We start from the raw sequence: 23155 nt of genomic DNA on the forward strand, positions 1-23155 counted from the left end.
TGAAACTGATGAAGTAGTTGAACTCCACAACTTTCCACAGAGTGAGACTACAATTAATACTAATGGACTTTCATTTGGAGAAATAAATGGCACAACTCTGCACTTTAGTTGCAGTGAGGTAGCTGAGTTCAGCTATTTAGAGCAGAGATCATAGACAAAATTGTAACATTTATGTTAAATAACTTGTCTTACCTCACTATGTTGTGGCACAGGAGTGAATCCACAAAGGTTGCACACAGTGTTCTTGCATTCAGTGCAGGTATTATAATTTGGTTGATCCTTCTTAAGGTCACCCTTGCAGATTGGACAAATACTGATAGGCTCTGAAAGAGGTGCCTCCTTTTTCACAGAAGTAATGGGTGCATTTGACAACTGGTCTTCTAGTTTTACTTCTAGTCCTCTCTTTTCCTCTTGTTTCTGCAGTACAGATCCCTTTCGAGCAGTAGGTGGTGTTGGAGTATTTTCTGCAGATGTCTGAGAAACTGTGGAAGCTTTACGAGAGGTTGGTGGTGTGGTAGAAGACTCACCCTGAACAGCTGAAGAGATCAAACTTGATGCAGAGCTAAGGAATGAGGAACCAAAGCCAAATACCTTCCCAGAAACAGCAGATACAGCAGGTTGAGGAGATGCTGGTCGAGACCGAGCAGCACCCAAATGGAAACCAAAGAAACCCGACTCCTCCTTCGAAGTTTCAGCCTTTTGTGGTAGAGTAGGTTTGGCAGAAGGTGGTGGTTGTGTTGATGGAACAGGAGTGGATTTCAGAGACTCGGCAGAAACCGGCTTGTCCTCTGGTTTCCCAGTTGCATGTAAAAGATCGTTTTTCACCTTAGCATCTGAAAGACTTGAGCTCTCCTGTGAAGTGCTGGGATCTGGTGAGGGTCTCTTTTGTGTTGGTGATGCTGATGGAGGTGCTTTATTAGTATGTGATTGAAGCTTTGCAGGAGGAGGATCTGGTACTCGCTGCACCTGACAATTCAAACACAGCCACTCCTTCACCTGAAGAGCCATGAAAGAGATTGATAAAAATATTGTGAATTAATTATCAATTAATACGTCTAAACATGCTTACAGATAAAAATAAGATAAATAGATAAAATACATATGATTAGATATTACATTGAACATTGTCATATATTGGAGAATAAAATTAAAATCACATAATATCACATAAAATTATCACATATAAAAATGTTTTAGTAATCTTCTATGAATAGTGCAAATAACTGACATCCAATGAATTCTAAACCAGTTGTAACTTGTTTATCACTTTTCATAATTTTTCATATAAGGCTGATTATTGATGAGTGAGAGGAAAATTTTGAAACTATTATTTAAGATCAACATATATTGCACTCTTTTCCAAAATTAATTGCAATAAGACCAATACATTTCTAACAAAATATTAGAAAATACATTTAGTTATTAGAGTAAAAAAGAGCCAAATTAAATATAAAAATGTGAATGGGTGACAAGTTGCTCAGCAGTAACTGTAAACTGAACAAAACAGAAGATCTCATTACTGTTGAAAGCAATGTTGTGTATTACATTTCTAATTCTGAAACAAAAAAGGCAACATGTCAATGTAATTAGATTTATTCTTATGGGTAAAACTTGATAAAGTATAGTAATAAGTTTAATGATTATGTTAAATAGTTATTTTACCTCTGATTGTTGTGGAATAGGACTGAACCCACAAAGGTTACACACAATTTTTTTACATTGTGTGCAGGAGTTATAGTTAGGTGGGTCCTTCTTGAGGTCCACCTTGCACAGTGGGCAATCTCTGGGAGGATCTAAGAGAGATGGCTCCTGTTCCATAAGAGAAACTTGTGTCTTTGCCAACTGGTCTTCTGATTTGACTTCAGAATTTTTTCCCTTTTCCTTATGTGCTACAGATCCTTTATGGGAAGAAGGTGGTGTTGGAGAGTTTTTTATGGAACTCTGGGTAAATGTATAGTCCTTATGAGTGGTCGGTGGTGTAGCGGATGATTTATCTTGAACAGCTGAAGAGATGAGATTAGATGCAGAGCTAAAAAAGGAGGAGCTAAAGCCTAGAGCCTTCCCAGAAACAGCAGATTGCTCCTCAGTATGTGGAGCAGATACAGAATGCTGTTTTCCTTCTAGGGTGGTAGAGGGTTTCTGGATCTCTACTGAAGTGAGCTCCTCCTGTGGTTTTCCAGGTTTAGCAGGTTTCTGATTTAGCTCTTTGGCACTTCCTGTCTTTTTCTGTGTAGGATCTGGATTTGAAACCTCCATCTCTGTAGGAGGTTCCTTCATTGCCATTTGTTGCAGCTGTCCTGATGGAGGAGATCCTGGTGCTCGTTGCATCTGGCAGTTCAAACACAGCCACTCCTTCACCTGCACACACACATAAAACATCACTCAATATATTTAATTCTTCAAGAATGAAGACAAGACAAGAAGGATCACCTGTTATAGATAACAGATACGATCAAATTTCGTACAGTACAGTAGCACTTTTTCTTGTAATTTAAGTGAATTGCAGATACAACAGTGCAGTATAGAATTCCAACAAAAACAAGGACAGGGAACAACAAAAATATAAGAAAAAAAAGGAGAAAATTTATTTTTGAATAATTTAGTATGTCCAAGACTTCGTTAGAAAAAATGTACTTATTGTAAAGTTCTAGTAAAGATATTAAGTCAAAACAATATCTGAATGAATAAAATTCAGGGTGGAAAAAGAGAACAGTATCAAGGTCTGCAGAGATAATCGTGACATTTAACTGAATATTTGTTTACCTCAGTTTGATGTGGCATAGTGTTGAATCCACACATATTACACACAGTGGCTTTGCAGAAACTGCAAGTATTGTAATTTGGAGGGTCTTCATTGAATTTGTCTTTGCAGAGTGGACAGAGATTTGGGTGCTTCGATAAATTTTCATCCTCTTTTACAGGAGCAGATGGTGCTTCGGTAGACTGAGCATTTGGTGCATCATTTGCAGGTTTGTTTTCTTCCTGTTTCTGAATATCAGGAGCGTTTGTCTTTGCAGAGGATGCAGGTTTCGGAGGGATTTGCAAAACTGACTCTTTACGAGAAGCAGGTGGTGTTGATTCAGGCTTTACGGCAGTTTGAGATACTGTAGAACCCTTACGGGAAGTCGGTGGTGTTGTTGAGGGCTCATTTTGAACAACTGAAGTGATCAGGTTTGACGCTGAGCTAAATATTGAGGAGCCAAAACCTAGAACCTTCCCAGGAACAGCAGAGACAGAGGGTTGGGAAGATGGTGACTGAGATCGTGGACCACCAAAACCAAAGAAGCTGGACTCCTTTTTTGGAGGCTCAGCTTTTTGTGGGGGTGGAGATTTAGCTGGAGATGGCTGTGATGTTGATATTGAAGTGGGTTCCTGTGACTTTGCAGAAAGGGGATCTTCTACTTTTGCAGGTAGAGAGAGTTTCTGATCTTTGTATGTGGCAACTGTTTGTGGATTTGATTCCTTCTGTAAAGCATCTGGAGCAGAAGTTTCTTTCTTCTGGGGTGAGGCTGGTGGAGGTGCTTTATTAGCCTGTGGCTGTACAGGAGGAGGTCCTGGTACTCTCTGTATCTGGCAGTTTAAACACAACCATTCCTTCACCTGTAGATATAAAAACATTTCAGTAGTGAGCTATTCTCAACATTTCTTGTCAACACAGTAACAGTAACATAGCACCAAAAAGTGAATCTATAACACATACAGTGTTTATGCGAATTTAAGGCTGAATTATCTTATTGAAAAAGAGCTTGACTGAAATTTTTTATAGTTATTGTCATTTTACTATAATCAGCATTATAACTCTCAAACCAATATTGGACTAAAATGAAAATTGCACACTGATATCACAAACATGAAATGAGCATATGCTGTCATCAAAACATATTTCAAATGAGACTGATTATCATACTGAGGGCAAACATTTCCAAATATTGTAAAAGGTGATTTATAGCCATTTATATGTATTATTTCTAATGCCAAAGTAGATATGTAATAGTAAAACACAGGAGCATTAAAAAGAAATCAAACCCTGGCCTATACAAATTTGATTAGGAACACTAATGGAATTCAAATGAATATAGGTTTCTTACCTCACTTTGCTGTGGCATTGGGTTAAAGCCACAGAGATTACAAACAGTGCTCTTGCAAAATGTGCATGTGTTGAAATTTGGAGGATCAGTTTTGAATTTCACAGTGCACAGTGGGCAGGCTTTTAGAGGCTCTGATAAACTTTCATCTTTTCTTTCTTGAGCAGATGGTTCATTGATGGATTGAATTTCCGATGTTTTTCTCCTGTCTTTTTTTTCTTGTAGCTGTTGCGTTGAAATTGCGTCCACATTGGAAGGGACTTTTTCAGATGCATCTGAAATTGCAGCTCCCTTGTGAGAAGTAGCCGGTGTTGGAAAAGTCACAGATGTTTCAGAAGTTGGTGCTGTTCTAGAGGATTCATCCTGAACAGCTGAGGAAATGAGATTAGATGCTGAGCTGATGATAGAGGAACTGAAGCCTAAAACCTTCACAGAAACAGCAGAGACAGCAGGCTGAGAAGAACCAAAGAACGCTGACTTGTCTTTATGTGGTTCAGTTTGTGAAACAATAGGCTTTGGAGGTGAAGTGTCCTCTTCTGATCCCTGCTGTAGTGGAGATTTTAGGTCCTGCAACTGAGAGGGGCTTTGTACAGAACATTGACCTTGACCCTCCTCTTGTGGGGCTACTGGTGGAGGTACTTTGATAGGCTGTGGTTGCGTTAGCTGAGGAGGTCCTGATGCCCGCAGCATCTGGCATTGCAGACACAGCCATTGTTTTACCTAAAAAGAAAAAAAAAAAAAAAGAGCAAACATTTAAATGATTTTTTTAACCTAATTTCTGATTAGATTTATTACCACATACATTTTCTTACCTCAGTGTGGTCAGGCATTGGGTTAAATCCACACAGGTCACAAACTGTGTTCTTGCACTCAATACAGATATTGTAGTTGGGAGGATCCTTCCTGAGCTCCATCTTGCAGAGTGGGCAGACTTTGGAGAGAGGCTGAATTGGTTCTGTTCCTTTGGTTGTATCTGATTCTGTGATATCCATTAAAATGGATAATGATGGTGCTCTAAGCTTTTCATCATCTGGTTTCTTCTCTTGTAAAGTTTTCTCTTGATTTTGTTCAGTTGGTGGTTTTGTTACTTTTATAGGGTTCATCTTAGGAGAGTCCTGGGCAGATGCGTTTTGGGTAGTCAGTGGTGTGGTGGTGGATATATGTGAAACTTCAGATCCCTTACGTGACATGGGTGGTGTTGATAAAGACTTATCAGATGTTTGAGAAACTGTAGAACCCTTACGGGATGGTGGTGGAGTTGTAAAGGGCCCATTCTGAACAGCTGAAGATAACAGATTAGATGCTGAGCTGAGTATGGAGGATCCAAAACCTAAAACCTTCCCCGCAACAGCAGGCTGAGGGGATGTTGGCCGAGATCGTGTACCAAAACTAAAACCTAAAAAGCCTGTTTCCTCCTTTGAATGTGCAGATTTAGAAGGTTCAGATGTTTCATTTTTTGTCTGTTGATCTTTCTCAGGTAGCTCTTCCTTAGGGTGCTCTTTCTGAGTAGCCTGCTTTGTTGCAGGGCTTCCCAAGGGCTGTTTTTTCTCTGGATCATCTTTTTTGCCTTCTGGTTTCTCATTGGCAAGTGCTTTTTTATCTTTGTCTTTAGTTGTAGTGTCTTTCTTTTGCTTTGGAGACGATGGAGGATGTAATTTATTATCCTGTGGTTGATGCTCTACGGGAGAAGGATCTGGTGCTCGCTGCATTTGGCAATTCAAACACACCCATTCCTTTGCCTGTTGGACAATCACAAGTTATAAGTTCCTTTAGGGAGATTATTATATTATTATTATTATTATTACTACTTATATATATATATATATATATATATATATATATATATATATATATATATATATATATATATATATATATATATATATATATATTTATATATATATATATTTATATATATATATATATATGTGTGTGTGTGTGTGTGTGTGTGTGTGTGTGTGTGTGTGTGTGTGTGTGTGTGTATATGTATGCGTGTGTGTCTTTCTCAGACTCGAGGACACTTTACAGAGCGATATCAGCTTTTACAAACACATACTCATTGACAAAAAGTCAAAGCAGGTCAGCAATATATATACCTGATGTTTCATGAATTATTTAATTAATTATTTTGTAAAGAAAGTGAATATATACAAGTTAACATTGCAATACATTTGTGCATTTTAGCTCTAGGTTGTAATGCAAGTTGTCTTTAATGTTTAATAAACAAACAACATGCAAATTATACTGCAATACTGTAATAGGTCTATTGAGCCCATATTTAAATAATCATATTATAATAAGTGACATGAATTTAGTATCATGAGAACCTGAAAAGTTGATATTACCAGCTTAGTCCTTTTACCTCTGTTTTGTGTGGAGTTGGATTGAATCCACAGCACAAGCATACAATTGTTTTGCATTCGGTGCATGTGCTGTAGTTGGCAGGGTCTTTTTTAATCTCCACCTTACAGAGTGGACAGTCTTTGGGAAGAGCATGAGGAGACTCCTTCTCTTTCAGTGGCTCTGGCTTGAAAGGGCCTTTTCCCTGATGTATTTTTGTATCTTTTTCCTCTTGTATTGTTTCTTTTTTATTCTGTTTACCCTGTGGTTTAATCTTTTCTGTTTGTCTTTTCTCAGAGTTTTCAGATACTTCAGATTTCTGAGGAACTGCTGAGCCTTTACAGGAGGAATGAGGTGGGGTGGTGATTTCAGTGCAACTTTGAGAGACCAATGAACTCTTCTGAGTGCTTGGTGGGGTGGTGGATGGCTCATCCAGAACAGTTGATGAGATGAGGTTTGATGCTGAGCTAAGGAAAGAGGAGCCAAAGTCTAGGACATTCCCAGCCACAGCAGAGGCAGCAGGCTGGGGGGATTGTGACTGAGGACACACACCACCAATGCCAAAAAAGCCTGAATTTTCTTGGGGGGTTTCATCCTTGAAAGTCTTTGAAGTCTGATTCTGGGACTTTTCAGTGTCTTCTTGAAGTCTAGGCTGCTGCTGAGTAATCTCATTTGCTGTGGGAGTAACAGTCACTTGCTTTTCCCCTGCTGGGATGGATGTGTCCTCTGGTTGTTTGACTGCATGAGCTGTCTGGCCTTTTTGAATGGTTTCATCAGGAATATCTTTCTCCTTCTGAGGATGTTCTGACACAGCACCATCCATTTTTTGAGAGGATGAGTTTGTGGAAATTTTGTTAGCTTGTGATTGAGACAGTACAGATGATGTGTCCGAAGCTCGCTGTGTATGGCAGCTTAGGCAGAGCCACTCCTGTATCTGCAATTAAATTAGCTCATTTAGTTAGAAGCCTTTTATGAACAAATAATGTTTACCTCAAACCATGATCACTTCAGGGATTTTAATGTATTTAACATAAATATTTAACAAAAAATGAAATGTCAGTGAAGAATTTGATACAGGCTGAGATCACAATTGTTATGTGAATTCAGTTATGTCAGCATGCAGCATTACCATGTACTCTACCTGAAATGTAGAAGTGTGTCTTACCTTTGTTTGATGAGGCATGGGATTGAATCCACAGAGGTTGCACACAGTATTTTTGCATTCAGTACAGGTGCTGTAGTTCGACAGGTCTTTTTTGATCTCTGTTTTGCAGAGTAAACAGGTTTGAGGAAGATGCTGGGATGATCTACCAACTGTTCCAGGTTTTATCACTTCCTGACCCCTCTTTGCTTGTGCAGGTGATTTAGGTGGATGTGATGTTTCCATTACATCATGGGAAGGTTCAAATGCTTTGTGGGAAGTAACCGGTGTGGTTGCTGCTGATTCAGTCTTGTGAGGTATATGTGAAACTGATGAACCCTTACGGGAAGTTGGTGGTGTGGTGGATGCATCATCCTGAACAGCAGCTGAGATCAGATTTGATGCACTACTGAGAAAAGAAGAGCCAAAGCCTAGAACCTTCTCTGACACAGCAGACATAGCAGGCTGAGGAGATGGGGATCGAGCTCGAGCACCACCAAAACCGAATCCAAAGAAACCTGAGTCATCCTTAATCTTTGATGCATCCACCTGAGGTTTCTCAGTTTCCTGCTGCTGTGGTTTGTGTACAGGGGGTGTCCCATTGGATGCCTTAGCTTGTTGGTCCTGCAGTTTCTGAATGTCCTTGGCTTTCTTATCTTTCTGTGGAGGTGTTGCTTTAGGAGAAGCTTTCTGTGGTGTTGAAAAGTCACTTTTTCCTGAATGATGCGGTTGCACAGAAGCTTTTTTGGGCAACACTGGAGAATGACCAACAGCCCTTTGTGTCTGACAATTTAGGCAAAGCCATTCTATCAACTGGGGAAAAAAGTTGAAATAGATGAGGAAATATGGTAAATAGCTTCTCATGTGGTTAAATTAACAAGTATTTAAATAAAAATGAAGATAATTAATCAAAGGAAAATTTTGCACATTCAGCAGAATTTGAGCCCAACCAATAAAACCACAATATAAGATCACAACACCTTGTACTCTGGCTCACTGTGGTTACTGCAGTTGCAACTGTAATTGCTAAACAAAGGGATATTTGATCAATATAAATATTACATAAATGTTTTAAGGTATTTCTGTGTCGCTATTTCAGGATTGGTGGAGAAAATATAGTCCGGATGCAAATATATCTTTGACAAATTTTAATGCATTCCAATTTCTAATGTATTCAAGCATTGATCTCCACCAAAAAGGGATTAAAAATGGGGGGAAATGGAATAAAATCAATCATGACACCAATCAATAAAGAATAATGATTAGTTATTGTACTTTAAAAAAAAACTAAATTCAGCATAGGTTTCATCTCCCCTCTCTTCCACAGACTTTAGTTATATTTTGCACTGGGATTTGCAAACATACTAGTTAGCTCCCTAATTGCTGTGATGCCTTCTTGCCAAGGATTGGAAACATGAGTTAGCCAATGTCTTCCAATGCTGGGTCTAGGCAACCCAAAATATGACCCTTCGTATATCCTTTGAACCACCCATGGGGAGCCAATTATTACAGTAGTGACATCATCTATATGTTTTGGTTTTTTTTGTCTTCAAGGTGCCTAGACTGAGGCTCTGTTATCAGCCTGGTGACCTTAGATGGTACATAGTAGTTCGAAGAAGTTACATGGCATATTCTTATCTCTTTTGCCTAATATAGGATGAGAGAGGACAAGAAATATCTTAAATATGTTTCATGGTAAATCCATCATTCAAATATTCACACACCAAACTCTACTAATAATCATGCAAAATGTAATCACAATATTACTATAAAATAAGACCAGAAAATGTTTGGAATGAATGTGACATCAGGACCGTTTTCTCAAAATATGGTGTAAACAAAAGCATTAGCAAATTCTTGAATGCAGCTGTAAGGAATAACCAAAACATATTAATAGTAAACATAAAAACTGCATAATGTTACCTCTGTTTGATGGGGCATAGGATTGAATCCACAGAGGTTACAGACAGGCTTTTTGCATTCGGTGCAGATTTTGTAGTTGGGGGGATCCTTTTTGAACTCTGCTTTGCAGAGTGGGCAAGCTTTGGGAAGAGGCTGAGTATCCTTATCTAGTTTTGGCATATATAAGGAGAGTTCTGGCATCTTCGCTTCAGTTAAAGGTGTCTTGGGTTGCTGATCATTTTGCTGTCCCGGAATCTCTTCTTTCAGTGTAGTTGAGGGTTTGGTCTCTTTCCCAGCTCTTTGTGCTGCTGCGGATTCTTTGTGTGATGCAGGAGGTGTACTGGTTGCACTGGCAGAGTTTTGAGACACTGTGGAACCTTTACAAGAGGTTGATGGTGTGGTTGAAGGCTCATCTTGAACAGCTGATGAGATTAGATTAGATGCAGAGCTAAGGAAGGAGGAGCCAAAGCCTAAAACCCTCCCAGAAACAGCAGATACTGCAGGCTGAGGAGATGGGGATCGAGAACGTGCACCACCAAAGCCAAACCTAAAGAAACCTGAATCCTCTTGAGGTGGCACTCCCTTCTGTGGAGGCAGGTTACTTTTTGCTGTCTGATGAGTGGGCGGCTTTTGTTGAGCATTCTGGTTACGTGGGTCTTCTTTTGAGGTACTTGTCTTGTTGGTAGAAGTACTCTTTGATGGCTGGGCTGTGGTCTGTTTCTGTTTTGGACCTGCATCCTTCACTTGTGTTGGAGCATCTTGGGGCTGGGGCTGGGGCTTCAGTAAATGAGTTCCTTCTGATTGTAGTGCTCTTTGTGTCTGGCAGTTTAAACAAAGCCAATCTTTTCCCTGCAATGACACCACACACAGCACAGTTCAGTTCATGATTTTAAGGCAATGAATAAAAAAATTGTAGACAATGCCCTTTTTTCAGTGCATTTTATGCTTACCAAAAAATATTTTAAAAAGAAATACATCAGATGATGTAAAAGTACACTGGGCAAACGTTTAGGTGGGACTAATCACTCAAATATGTTTGTTTAGCTTGCAAAAATAGTAATATTTTGTGGTAGTAATATAGCAATTATCGAATGGAACCCATTTCTATTCCATTTAAGCCAAAACAGGCCTCTCAAAATGCATGTATCTGGGTTGAAGAACAAAACTAGCTAGAACCTTGCTTGATGTTATAGATATCCTGGTGTAGATTGTACATTTTTCTGTCAATGTGGACACACCACATCTTTCAGAGGAAAGTGATTGATCGCTTGATTAACTAAATAATTGATTTATTGGTTAATTGAGCTCAGTTATATTTATTCACAGAATATAACATTTTAAGTTGAATGGTAGAAATCACACAGTGATTGACACTTTTTTCTGTTTGGGGGCAATTATTTTCATATCCTCATCAACATATCTTTCTTCATTCCCATGGCATTTTTGAATGTAATGTTTTAACAATGAGGGTAAAAATCATCAATACCATTGTTTGACAGTACAGGAGATACTACAGAGCATCTTTTTGAAGTCCTCACTTTTGTTCAATTTTGATAGCAGCATCAATTGGTAAGCTGTGTCATATCATCAGCATTATATTATCCTTACATATGAAAAAAAAATCCAGAGCTGCAAAATCACCTGTCATAACATGCAATGTAATTTCTGCTTGCCCAGCGTGATGACACATCATAATGTCATCAAACATCTCTCACTTGACATAATATTTATGTCAGCTTGGCATCAAAGATGAAAAAAGCAGTTTTTATGACAGATGACACTTGTTGCAATAAGCATTTATGTTTTATATATATGTGTGTGTGTTAAGGTTTGAAGATTAAAAGCTGTGCTTTCTATTATCCCATATTTTTTTGAGCCATAGAGAAGCCCTATATTCTATGTTACTAGACTACCTCAATGAACCACTATGTTCCATGTTCTCACCGATCACCAGTGTGTGCATATGTGATCAGATAGCCTTGCAGTGTCCTTTATCTGGCTGCTCCCAAAGCATGAGAATTCAATGACAGCATCAGCATCAGGTGTCAACTCTTTAGTTATTGAGGCTCTCTAAAATATGAAACAACTATTTAAGGTCCAGCCCAACATTCTCCTGCATGCCAGGTGATGACCCTATGGGTGGTGGGCGCTGCCCTATAGTGGCTCCATCTCTACTGCACATTCTGCACTAATGCAAACCATGTGCTCTCTCAATTACCTAGCTTTTAATATCCACTGGAATTCAGAGATAAACACATCCATTTCACAATCAGGTTTTCAGTACTCAACAAAAGTCATCCTCATTAAAACTGAGGCACATTATTGTTTTGCCTTGACACTTCATCTTTTGAGAAGTTTTATTGTTATTTGCAGCCACAAAAGATTTAGACAACTATAAATAACTAAACTACTTACTTGAGCTAATATTAGTGGTAATGCTTGACTTGCTTTGCCTTGACTAGTAACAGTACTTTTGCGCAGATACTTTGTTTCGAAAAATTTGCACTATATGCTTTATCTGCTACAAAAACTTTAAACGGTATAATATTTGTACATATATTTTTAATTGAATGCAGATAAAGTATTACAAAATATAGAAAAGGCATAAGGAAATCTGCCAAATGAATATTATTAGAAAACGATATAAAGAAGAACACTTCATATTTTTCCGCAGTAGCTGAGTATTACTGGAACCATGCAGTTCTACTTAGTGACATCATGAGCTTTTCATCCTTAAAGGCTCAGCTAGTTCTCTGCCTCTTTGAGGGCTTGACTGTGAGCTCGGTGTGCTCAGTGGAACAAAGCTTTTGTTTCTTTGTTTCATTGTTTCTTTTCTTTCATGTCTGACCCACATGGAACTCTAGACAAACTGTGAGGAGCACTAGCCTCTATGGTTTTGGTAGTGACACTACAGAGAAATTTGGGAAAGGTAAGTATATGTTTCAAATACAAATTAATTCAAATACTAGAATTGTCATCTAGCAAGTCAAACAAGCACAGAGATAAAACCAATCATAACAGTATATTATTAATATATTATATTACTATCAAATTATGGAGGACACAAAAGTTGTGATGTGTGTGGATGTTTATTGAGTCTAGTTTAATAATTGCTCTCGCATTGTGTTGTATTCTATAGCATTTTATTGTATTGTGTTTCTCTTTCTAGGTTTCATACTGTAGTGTACTGAACTGTTTTACATCAAATGTACAAAAATTATACATGATGTATTACCCTGCAAATACCCCTTGCAGACCACACAAAATTAGAATTTCCCATTTTAAAGTACTTTTACAGTACAAATAAGAGAGCTGAAAATAACATTTCCGAATAAGAGAGTTGCAAATAACAATAACAGCAGGTCTATGAAAATGTAAACGTGAGGTTACAGATACAGAGTTAAATTTATGGCTGCTTTTTTTTTGCACCCAGCACAAGTATAGAAAGAAGGCATAAGACCATAATACAGGCACATGTGGGCGAAGCAGAAATGCTGCCTGCTATTTTCAGGACCTGCAGCAGAGACACTAATACGGCACAGAGTGGCGCAGTTACAAATAGAGGTTTGGTTCAACTGAATATATGCTCAACAGGTGTGGTTACACGTCAGATTAACTCCTCTCATTCCCTTTAAATGCCAAGCGTGAGCCAGTGACACAGTGCAGTGACAATTTTGGCATGGTAGCAAGCATGTAGGAACTGCAATACCAAAAACAAAAATTAACAGATGATGAAATAGATATATTTGCCAGGGAAGTACAGATTTGACATGCCAAAATATATAGTACTCAATGATAATACGTATACAAATTATATATGTACATAACACATTATTATTATCATTATTATTATTATTATTATTATTATTATTATTATTATTAAAGTTATTGTTCACTCTGTTTAGAATAAAATTTATATTTACATAATAGTGATATGATTCCTTACTAAAATTATTTAATTTATATATGTGTTGTGTAATGACACAACAACTATCGGATTCACAGACAGTCCTTATGAAAAAAAAATTTACTAATTAAAACACTCATTGTATTTTATTAGTAAATGGGAGATCTGGTTTAGTGGTCTGTTGTTTTTGGTCAAAATCCTATTGTGAGAAATTGGACACCTCTTTATGTGCCTGCTTAAAGTGAGAAAAATACTGTTGCAGTTACATTTTGTGATAAAATCAGGTCCAAAGAAGTGATTGTACAAGTGTGATTTTAAGCCAGAATGGGTTCAAAACTAACTAAGTGGATTTTAAATGTCACAACCTCTCTTGTACCACTCCACCAACTTTGTCCCAGGCAAATTGGTTTCTTTCCACCAAATTAAAAAATGGTATTTGTGCCCTACAAAATTAGCAAAATGTGGCATTAGGTGGATTTAATGCCCCAGTGCAAACCACAAGACTAGAGCCTTATCTGCTTCACTTACCTCCGACTGATGAGGCATAGGGTTAAAGCCACACTGGGTGCACACAATGTTTTTACACTCAGTGCAGGTGTTGTAGTTAGGAGGATCCTTCTTGAGGTCCACCTTACAGATTGGGCAGGACTGTGGAAATGGTTTTGGACTGCTTCTATCTGCTTTTTGAGGCTGTGGAGAGGTTGGTTCATTTTTAGTTTGGGCTACAGTTGCTTTGGTTGGTTGTGTTTCTTCAGATTTCTTTTGCTCTGTTTTCTTCTCATCTGGTGCTTGGGATGCAAGGGGCTTAGTAGAGTCCTTAGAAGCTGTTGTGGATTTTTCATCCTGGACAGCTGAAGAAATCAAATTAGATGCAGAACTGAAAAAGGAGGAACCAAAGCCTAGAACCTTCTCAGAAACTGCTGAAACAGGAGGCTGAGGGGAGGGGGATGTGGCTCGAGATTGACCGTGAGCACTTCCAAAGCCAAACCCAAAAAATCCTGATTGCTCCACAGGTGGATCTGTCTTAGTTGATAGTTTAGACTTTACAGGGGAAGGGGTTTCGTTTGCTGTCTGCTGCTGGGATGGTGTTTGTTGTAAAGCTGGAGCTGTGGTAGCACTGATTCGTTTTCCTATAGGTGAGCAAGACTGTCCTGATGGTTTCTGACTGTCAGATAGTTTGGTTTGCTGATTGGCAGATGACAACCCTTTACCAGGTGGAGTGTCTTTATTTGGTGCTGGGGACGGACTTCTTTTTCCAGATGGCTGAGATGGTGTGGAACCTTTGCTGGGCTGAGTTGGCAGTTTCTTTGTGGGGGGAGTAGGTGGTTCTACACCTCCAACGGCCCGCTGCATCTGGCAGTTGAGGCACAGCCACTCAGTCTGCACGAACAATACAAAGATGTCATCCAAATTCACATATCACCATTAAAACAAAACATGACATGGGTGACAGTAGCTAGATTTAACTATCAGTGTGTGGATATTCTATATGGTTACATATAATACATTTTGTTTATTTTAAGTAACCTCCTCCCCATTCTTATGCTTATGTTTTGTGTGTTTTTTAAGTGTCAGGATCCACTATCTGAATGCCATGATTAAAACAGAAAACTTTTATATTGTGATGCAGTACATCCTGCAAAGAAATGCCATTGGCTTCTATGAAAACAGGTTCCATGTTTCTAAAGAGAATCACTTCAGTTTGAGGACTCAACATTTCTGTCTCAACATGCTCTACAAATGTTTTTCCATTAGCATTGATCACAGTGAATAATGCTATATAGGCATGAATAGACACATGCCAGTTTTGACTTAAGACTCACTGAATACTCTAAAACAATAAATTTAAGAAATCCCATAACATATGGAAATTCCCAGTAGCTAAATTTGTCGTTACATATAAATTTAGAAACCAAAATTACAATTTTTAGCAGATGGAAAACCTTGCTAGGATGGCCTCAACAAAATAAAATTGCTCGAATATGTGAAACCATGAATAGTAGCATAGCCAATTAAAAGTAGGAATTCACCAACATGCATGTATGAGTTTGACTAAAACATAAACACTGGTAATGGCCCCAGGAAAGCTATAGAAGAGAGGAGGGAGACTCAGCTCTTTTTTCCAATGGCAAAATGTTACCATTACATCTTATACTATAAGCTTTTTTTTTAATTATCATTGAAGCTGCAAAAGTTATTCCACTGCTCTCATTTGAAATCTCATTTGAAAGGTTATGAATAAGGGCTTCATTAGGGATTCTCTTTATCCACTTTATTACAAGGGAATGTTAATAACTATAGACAGTTGGACAGGTGGAAAGTGTCTATATGTGCATATTGAACTGCTAAACAACCTTGTAGCCTTAGTATTCCATGCAGCTGTTGAACAATAGTTTAGAGAGTCAGACTTTTTTTTAATCACAGGCAGGCTTAAACTTAAGTTATTTGGCATCCATGGTTTGAAGCTTTGGGACCAGCCACTTAAACACTAAGTAAAAGGAAAGCTGTAACTTGCTTGCATCACAATAATGAATGTGTGCAATAATGTGCTAATGCATAGAAAGAGTATGACAGATAATGGTGAATGAGTGAGGAATAGGTATTACTCACAGCTGCATCTGGTGGACTAAACCCACACAAGCGGCAGACAGCTGATTTACACTGGGTGCAGGTGTTATGGTTGGGTGGTCCTTTGGATATAAAATTGAGTTCTGTATTTTTACAGATTGGACAGAGAGGGGGGTCTTGCTGCTGAGCTCCACCCCCATGCAATCCCTTTGGTGGAGGCAATGCCTTTCCCATGTCTTGTCGCTGGGGGCCTCCCATACCAGCTTCACCCATTCCCACTCCTGGCTGCTGTGGTTTGCTTTCCTTTGGAGGTCCTTGTGTGTCAAGCACTCCATCCTGCTGCCGCTTAGTGTCTTTCTGCTCTCGAGCTTCCTGCTGCTTGTCCTGTCCAGACTCGTCCCCAAATAGACTAAACTTGTTTACTGCAGAAGACATGGCACTCAAGGGATTACCCCCACTCAGGAAGGTAGAGGAGAACATAGTGTGCAGAGGCTACAAGTTTCTGGGAGCTGGCTATAGAGGAAGTTTAGGGTTGGGCTGGGGGCTCACTTAAGGGAACCTTGTTTTCATGCTTGCAGGAAGTGCAGAAACGGCATTGATGCTGCTCCTGGTTTTCTGGAGTCCAAAGAGAGAGTCTCTCTCCAGGTGAGTGTTTCCTTCACATCTGCTGCCACATTCCCTAGTAAACAGCACAGACATAGAGGACAAATTAGGGGAAGAGATGGAAGAGGGAAGGGGAACTGGAGAAAGAGAAAAGGGGAGAAAGAGAGAGAGAAAAGAGGGATATTCTAATCTACTGAATCAAATTATTGAATCAAACTATTGAATCAACATTAGTTCTCCTCAGTGACTGACCATTTCACAACTGATTGGCCTAAAGACACCTAATATTCTAATAAGGTACATGTGATCTTAATACATTATACTTAAGTTTCTGCCCACATGAACTAGAGGCCCCAAAACTATAGGCCTGTAACTACATTCCTTTTGATTTACAGATAAAAGGACAACAATAAGGCTTTTGTGAATAACCTTCTGACATGACCTAAGATTAACTATGAGAAATCTATATAAAATTGTCTTTATGGTGGCAATTAAGGAAACAATTGCTTTGCCTTACAGAATATCACATACTCATTGTTTTTCTCAAAACATCCAGTATCACCTTTTGAGATGCATTCACTGAAAATATCACCTACTATGTCATCATTTATTTAGTTGACCTAATAGCACGAGGTAGTAGTATTTTCTCTTTTATGACAACTGGTGCTGTACTAGGTAGTCTTCACTACCAATCCTCCACCCCAACCCAAAGAAGGAAGGTAAAAGTCAGCCATTCAATACGACAACTTAAATGAAATAATATTTGCATAGCGACACCTTTGATATTTTAGTTATGGAGTAACAATGCCTCACAAATCATGGCAGTATGGACAAGATTATATAACACAGTATAAGGTAGAACACAAAGGAAACTGGCACAGAGAGTTGCAACTTATGCAGACTCTAATATCCTTAAAGAGAACGACTGTCTCGCCGTTTAATATACTAATTGTTTCGACGGGTTTTTTAACGTCAGCACCTTGGACAGCGGTCTACAAAAGGCTCTTCGATCAAGTCTTCTTGCCAATATTATTCGTGCCAAAAAGGTATTCGGAGGCCTTCCTTTCGGTACGGAATAGGCTACAATGGCCAAAACATAAGTTGACGTGTAGTGAGTGCACCGTCATTCACACCCGTAACTGTGTAGCTATTCATGAAGAAAAAATCTCCGATTTTAATTTATTTTTCGGAATTTATCAATTTCACACTTCCACTGTCAATGACACTTAAAATATCATAGATTATTATAAACGATCTACCCTGATCTATCACATCAAAGCCATTGTGTCATGTGGTGTTTCGGGGGGAAAGATTCGAGTTTTGAGGTGTCCACTTCCTCCGAATTCCCATCCTAAATATTGTTCACTTCCTGAATATTTACAACAGGAGGCAGAAATGGTTCGGTAGAGAAATACTGTTGATCTAAACAATCTCTGGCGACCTTCCGTTGGCACATCCGGGTAGGAAAGCTTCTAAAGCTGCATGTGCAGAGCACTAACTGACATGCTTCAACTGATGCACATAGTAAAAAAGACAAAGTCGTGTTAGGATAACGTCTTGACTAAATATTCTGTTAAGACAACGTGTAATTTTCACCATCACTCGACAGCTAAACACGAACTCAGTAATTAACGTTATCAGTTGTTCGGACTACTATTTCATCAAATTTACACATTTATAGACTACATTCGGTTAGTTGTAGGTTATGGTGTACGGGTATGTAAACTTATTGTCGAGATACTACACGCTATGATATACGATCGCTACTGTACGAGTCACGATCTGCAGTGTAGTCTACTACGATTAATATGGAACTGATTTCACCGGGACTTGCTTCGAGGGCAAACAAGACCAATGTAAATATGGCTTGCTCTATCAGTGTGTTGCTGAGATTTAAGTTTCCCTCATTCCCTTGGTCACGCATTTGCCCTTGACAATTTATAGGTTACTACCGTGTCAGGTTGTTCCACTGCGCTCCCATCAACAACCGCATCCTAACCACGCGAAAGCGACAACCCTTTAATATAGCCTACAAAAAACCCTACCCCTTCTGCTTTCTTTAACCATTGCATATTTTCCCAGAAACTGTTACGCGATAGCAGCGTGAAATGTTAGAAATTCATCTAAACACCCAGTACAAACAGCAGCCTACCTCCCGCAGATGCCTGGTTATTTCCCCATTTCTACACGGTGGTATTCTGGTGTTGCTCTGTCTCTTCAGATCCCGCGGAGGATGGAGGTTACGAAGAGCAGAGAACGTATGCAACCGCGTCTCCCATGTTCACTACTGCGCATGTTCTGCATATGACAGGTGATCAGAATATCACCTCACGAAAACTAAAGTTAAAGGAACTAAACGTCTACATTTGAAAACGTCTAAATTCGTCTTTTGTACACTAATTCAGCTATTTTATATTTTATCCAGATATAACCTAATCTGTTTGCCACATAATCGTATCTAGTATGCACAGTGGGGGAAAGTTAAGGGCACCTAGGTAAAAACATTAATAGGACCTATTCTTTTAAGCTGTGTATATATTGATAACCATTTTATGCAATACTTTACACATACAGAATTATTTAACTATTTTCTCTCTTCAAGGTCAGTCAATCCAATTTTAAACCCAGAGCAAGTGCAAATGGCCTTGACCAATTCAACTTCAGGATGATAGTGGACATTAATGATGCATAACAAATCTGTCTCTCTCCTTTTCTTACTCTCTCATATATAGAATCAGAAGGCAACACCATACTTCTTAGTTTGCCTGGAAGGTGTCAGATAATGTCTGCAGAGAAATTGAATGTGCTCCTTGCTTCAGCTAATGGTAAATCCAGAAAAGGCAATTAACTATGTTGTACCTTCTAACATTACCTTTGGACCTCCACATCCTCCTTCCTACTTTTTTGTACCTATCTCCAGGCTGCTCAGTTTTTGTCCATTGATGGATAAAAACATTACTGAGAAAAATACTATACTAAAAATACTCTATCTTACTCCATTCTACTGAGACTCCTTGTCTCCTCTTTAGAGACAGAGAGGGGTCTGTTTATTGTCTTTTATCTTTCATCTGTTTGATTATGCGGTGTTGAAGAGCAGGGTATTAGGGAAAGCCCATGCTTAAACACCTCCTACATATACCGTCCTGCTTCTTTGGATGGGAGGTTGTCTGAGATTTTCTGAGATTGTCTGATTTAGAGCCCTGAGGCAGACAGCTTGGAGAGGTATGCTCTCAGCAAAGCAGGCTGTATGGCTGGATGGCTGGGCAGCTGGACAGTGAGTGCACCCTTTCTAGCTCTTAGCTCTCGGCTCACAGCCCAGATGAGTTTTTCTCTTAAAAGGCCCTTTAGGTCAGAGTTTTCTACCTGGGCCTGTCACCCTGCCACCCACTGATCAACAATGGTCCAAGCAGCCTGGCCTAAAACCAGTGGACTGCATAAGCGGTACACCCCTAGAGGCACAAATCAGTCAATTACTGTATTCTTTTCCAGCGCACAGTAAATCTTTGCCGAAATTAAAAGGAGCTCTTTCTAACACTTTGATAACACTGCAAAACTGCAGAGCTAAGTTTATGTATAGTATACTGGCAGACCTAACCACCATGTGGAGCCTCTTTGTAATACCATGTTGTTACTGTTGTAAAACATTAGATTATTTACTGCTGCTTTTGATGAGGCCTTTCTTCAAAAAGTTCAAAACAGGCACAATTACAGGAGCACCATAGATCCCACTTAACATAAGTCCCATAGTGACACATATGTGAAACATATGCCATTAATGACATAAGCCCTATTGTGTCACTGCAGTGAAAATGCAGCATTTGCCTACGTGTAAGTACCATGTGTCATGCACAGCCATGGCCATAATGATGACGAGAGGAAGCTGTGCTCTCACACCACCATGGGAAGGTAAGCAGGGAGGCTGCTCAGGCTGGTTGCACTGCTGGTGAGCAGAGAGGCTGAGAGCCATTCCAGTGGGAAGCATGAGCGAGGGCGAGACGTGCCTGGCGACGCTGCTGAGCCACCATGAGCCAGTTGAAGCGTGAGCAGTGAGTGTGCGTGGAGGCTGGGAATCGTGCAGGATGTGGAGCCCCCACACACCCGCTCCCATTTGGCTTGTGTGTCATTCACAGGGGGAGGCTGTGGGCTATGATGGTCATTTGTTGCGTCATGCGTGGGGTTTTGTGAACACCAGGAAGCTGGAATCTCTCTTGCTTTGCATTCATTTTTTTTTATGTGTGTGTGTGTGTGTGTGTGTGTGTGTGTGTGTGTGTGTGTGTGTGTGTGTGTGTGTGTGTGAGAGAGAGAGAGAGAGAGAGAGAGAGAGAGAGAGAGAGAGAGAGAGAGAGAGAGAGAGAGATCAGACTGGATTTTATGCTCTTCCAGTTTTAAGTGAACTCATTTTCTGGATAGGAGGTCAGTACTTATTAGAACTCTACTAAATCTCATATTGAATTCTCCTTTTCTCTCTCTTTAGACACAGAGCCAGTGTCTGACTATAGTTACAACACAGAATGTGCATTAAATAAACAGTTATCTCTCTATAAAAGATCCCTACAGCATAGTTTATATAGTCTACATGTGGTTGGCCAATTTGAGGCTTTCCATTGTACCTGTATTTGTAATAGTTACCTAAGATATACCTCGAGGAAGAGGATATAGGCTCATGTCTGGCTGTCTGACCCTGACAGTCTCATCAAGAAAACTATTCTCTATGGTCACCAATTCTTTCTCTCTCTCCTTTCCCTCAAAATACATACATAGTAGTGTATGAACATACACACACATACACACACACACAGACAGGATATAGGAACAGATCCTGGGCACTCACACTTAGGCATGTTCGTGTTCCAAGGCACAAATACAAAAACAGATGGACTCGCAGGCGCGCACACACACATGTATACACACACACACACACACACACACACACACACACACAAACAAACATATGCACGCACACACACACACACACACACACACACAAACATATGTACACAAATTCTTTTCAGCCAATACACACCCAATATTTATGACACTGAGTATTTCCTAAATTTGCTTTGTTACCTGTTCATTTCACAAGAGCTTATGCATATCCACATTGCTTTTCAGTGTAGAGTACAGCAGAGGGTCAGGCTGTAATCAATCCAGTAACTTGATCATGCAATGTTTGCCAATTTCATTAAATTTAAATAACTACCCTAGAAAGGTAAAAAGGAACCTGCTATCCATCCAGAAACAATCTTTACAGTTCACGCAGCTAAATAAACAGATAGATATAAATAGACTGGCAGATAGCTAATAGACATGTGTAAGGACTCACATGATATATCACTCAAAATTAAAGTGGAAATAAAGAAACGTTTTATAGATAATGGTCACTTACTTTCATTTAGTCCCAGAAAAGCAAAGAGCAAAAGGCTGAAGTCCAACAGCATACATAGAGTTAGGGGATGTCCTGTGGTGTGAAGCTATAAAATCCACATGCCCATCAGTTTGAATGTCTCCTCTTCAGCCATATTCACAGGCTGCTACTGCACTGCCACTGCTAACGATGATTTTCCCCACCACTGACCACTGCTAACAACTAGCCTAAAAATACTCTTAAAGAGACAGTAGCTCGCTCCCTTACTCTCTCTCCTTGCTTCTTTCACGCTTGCCCTCTGGCAGAGAAGGGACTGTCCCTCAATCTCCTGCACTCACAGACCAATCAGTGGCACTCAGGAATCTGTAGTGATGTGTAGGAAGTGGGTAGAGAAAGGACAGAGGGCAGCTGTGAATGAGAGATAGAGAGGGATGGGAAAAGCAGAAGGAGCAGGAGATTATGGGCTTAAGAGATAGAGTAGCATATGGTGACTATGAGGTGGGAGGGATATTACTATTACTACTATTACTTATTTGTATGCTTTACAAATCAGAAAGCCTGCCACCAGCTCTAGTTAAGCAGCAGCAAGGTCTGTAGCATTGTGCCTTCAAGAGCAAGCAGTGATATATGACTGTTATGAAACATAGCTGTAAATCATTGTCACTGGAGACCATAAAGGGCCCTAAGTTCAATATATCCCATCATCACAAATACAATGACTTTTGGTTATTTCCAGCAAATAAACATTTCAATGGCTATTTTGTCTTAAGAAAAAAATACTTTTAAATAATTTGCATTACGTACTTAAGACTTCTTAGACACTTATCTACAGGAAAACAAGTTTCCCCCAAAATAAGTCACTGTTTGAGAGGTTTACCTTGTATCATCTTGCTGCAGAGGTATAAATATCAGGCTGACATATAGGCTGTTCTCCCTCTTCACACATCGTCCTTGAAGTAGTAATGCAATAGTGAGGTCTAGACACTGAGTGGTGTATAATTGAAGAGGTGTAAAATAAGATGGGCTGGAAACCCAAGGAGTCTTGAATATCAATGCTGTGTGAATATTCACATAAAATGAAATGAAATGGGTTTATAGACAGCTTAACATCAAGACTGATGAAGACACAATATTTAAACTAAAGGTTTGCCCGATTAATTTTTTTTATGTCCCTTTTGCTTTTTGATGACTGATGTAACCACCTTTTTATAACACCCAACAAATTCTATTCAAAAAACATTGCT

General features: G+C 39.3%; 1 protein-coding gene across 10 annotated transcripts in view; it reads right to left on the reverse strand.

Moving 5' to 3' along the window:
• pclob (piccolo presynaptic cytomatrix protein b) overlaps positions 1-22336 on the reverse strand; it is a 72779-nt gene extending 50443 nt beyond the window's left edge. For 4 of the 10 annotated variants that reach the window (XR_014124052.1, XM_081715486.1, XM_081715487.1 and 1 more), the window contains exons 1-11: positions 21933-22336; positions 15986-16622; positions 13904-14755; positions 9490-10317; positions 7591-8379; positions 6448-7359; positions 4898-5824; positions 4089-4805; positions 2764-3600; positions 1663-2358; positions 193-996 (exon numbers count right to left, since the gene is read on the reverse strand). Coding sequence is in view for 9 of the 10 variants with exons in the window: in XM_081715486.1 (XP_081571612.1) it covers positions 193-996; positions 1663-2358; positions 2764-3600; positions 4089-4805; positions 4898-5824; positions 6448-7359; positions 7591-8379; positions 9490-10317; positions 13904-14755; positions 15986-16423 (7800 nt within the window). In the remaining variant the exon portion in view is untranslated. Of the gene's footprint in view, positions 1-192; positions 997-1662; positions 2359-2763; positions 3601-4088; positions 4806-4897; positions 5825-6447; positions 7360-7590; positions 8380-9489; positions 10318-13903; positions 14756-15985; positions 16684-18698; positions 18797-21932 lie in introns of those variants that run through there. The other 6 variants (XM_035524978.2, XM_035524976.2, XM_035524977.2 and 3 more) reach the window with 3 other exon arrangements.
• Between the last annotated feature and the right edge of the window lie 819 nt (positions 22337-23155).

Source organism: Electrophorus electricus, chromosome 6 (genome assembly GCF_041902795.1).
Source record: "Electrophorus electricus isolate QZ-2024a chromosome 6, ASM4190279v1, whole genome shotgun sequence".
Classification (NCBI taxonomy): domain Eukaryota; kingdom Metazoa; phylum Chordata; class Actinopteri; order Gymnotiformes; family Gymnotidae; genus Electrophorus; species Electrophorus electricus.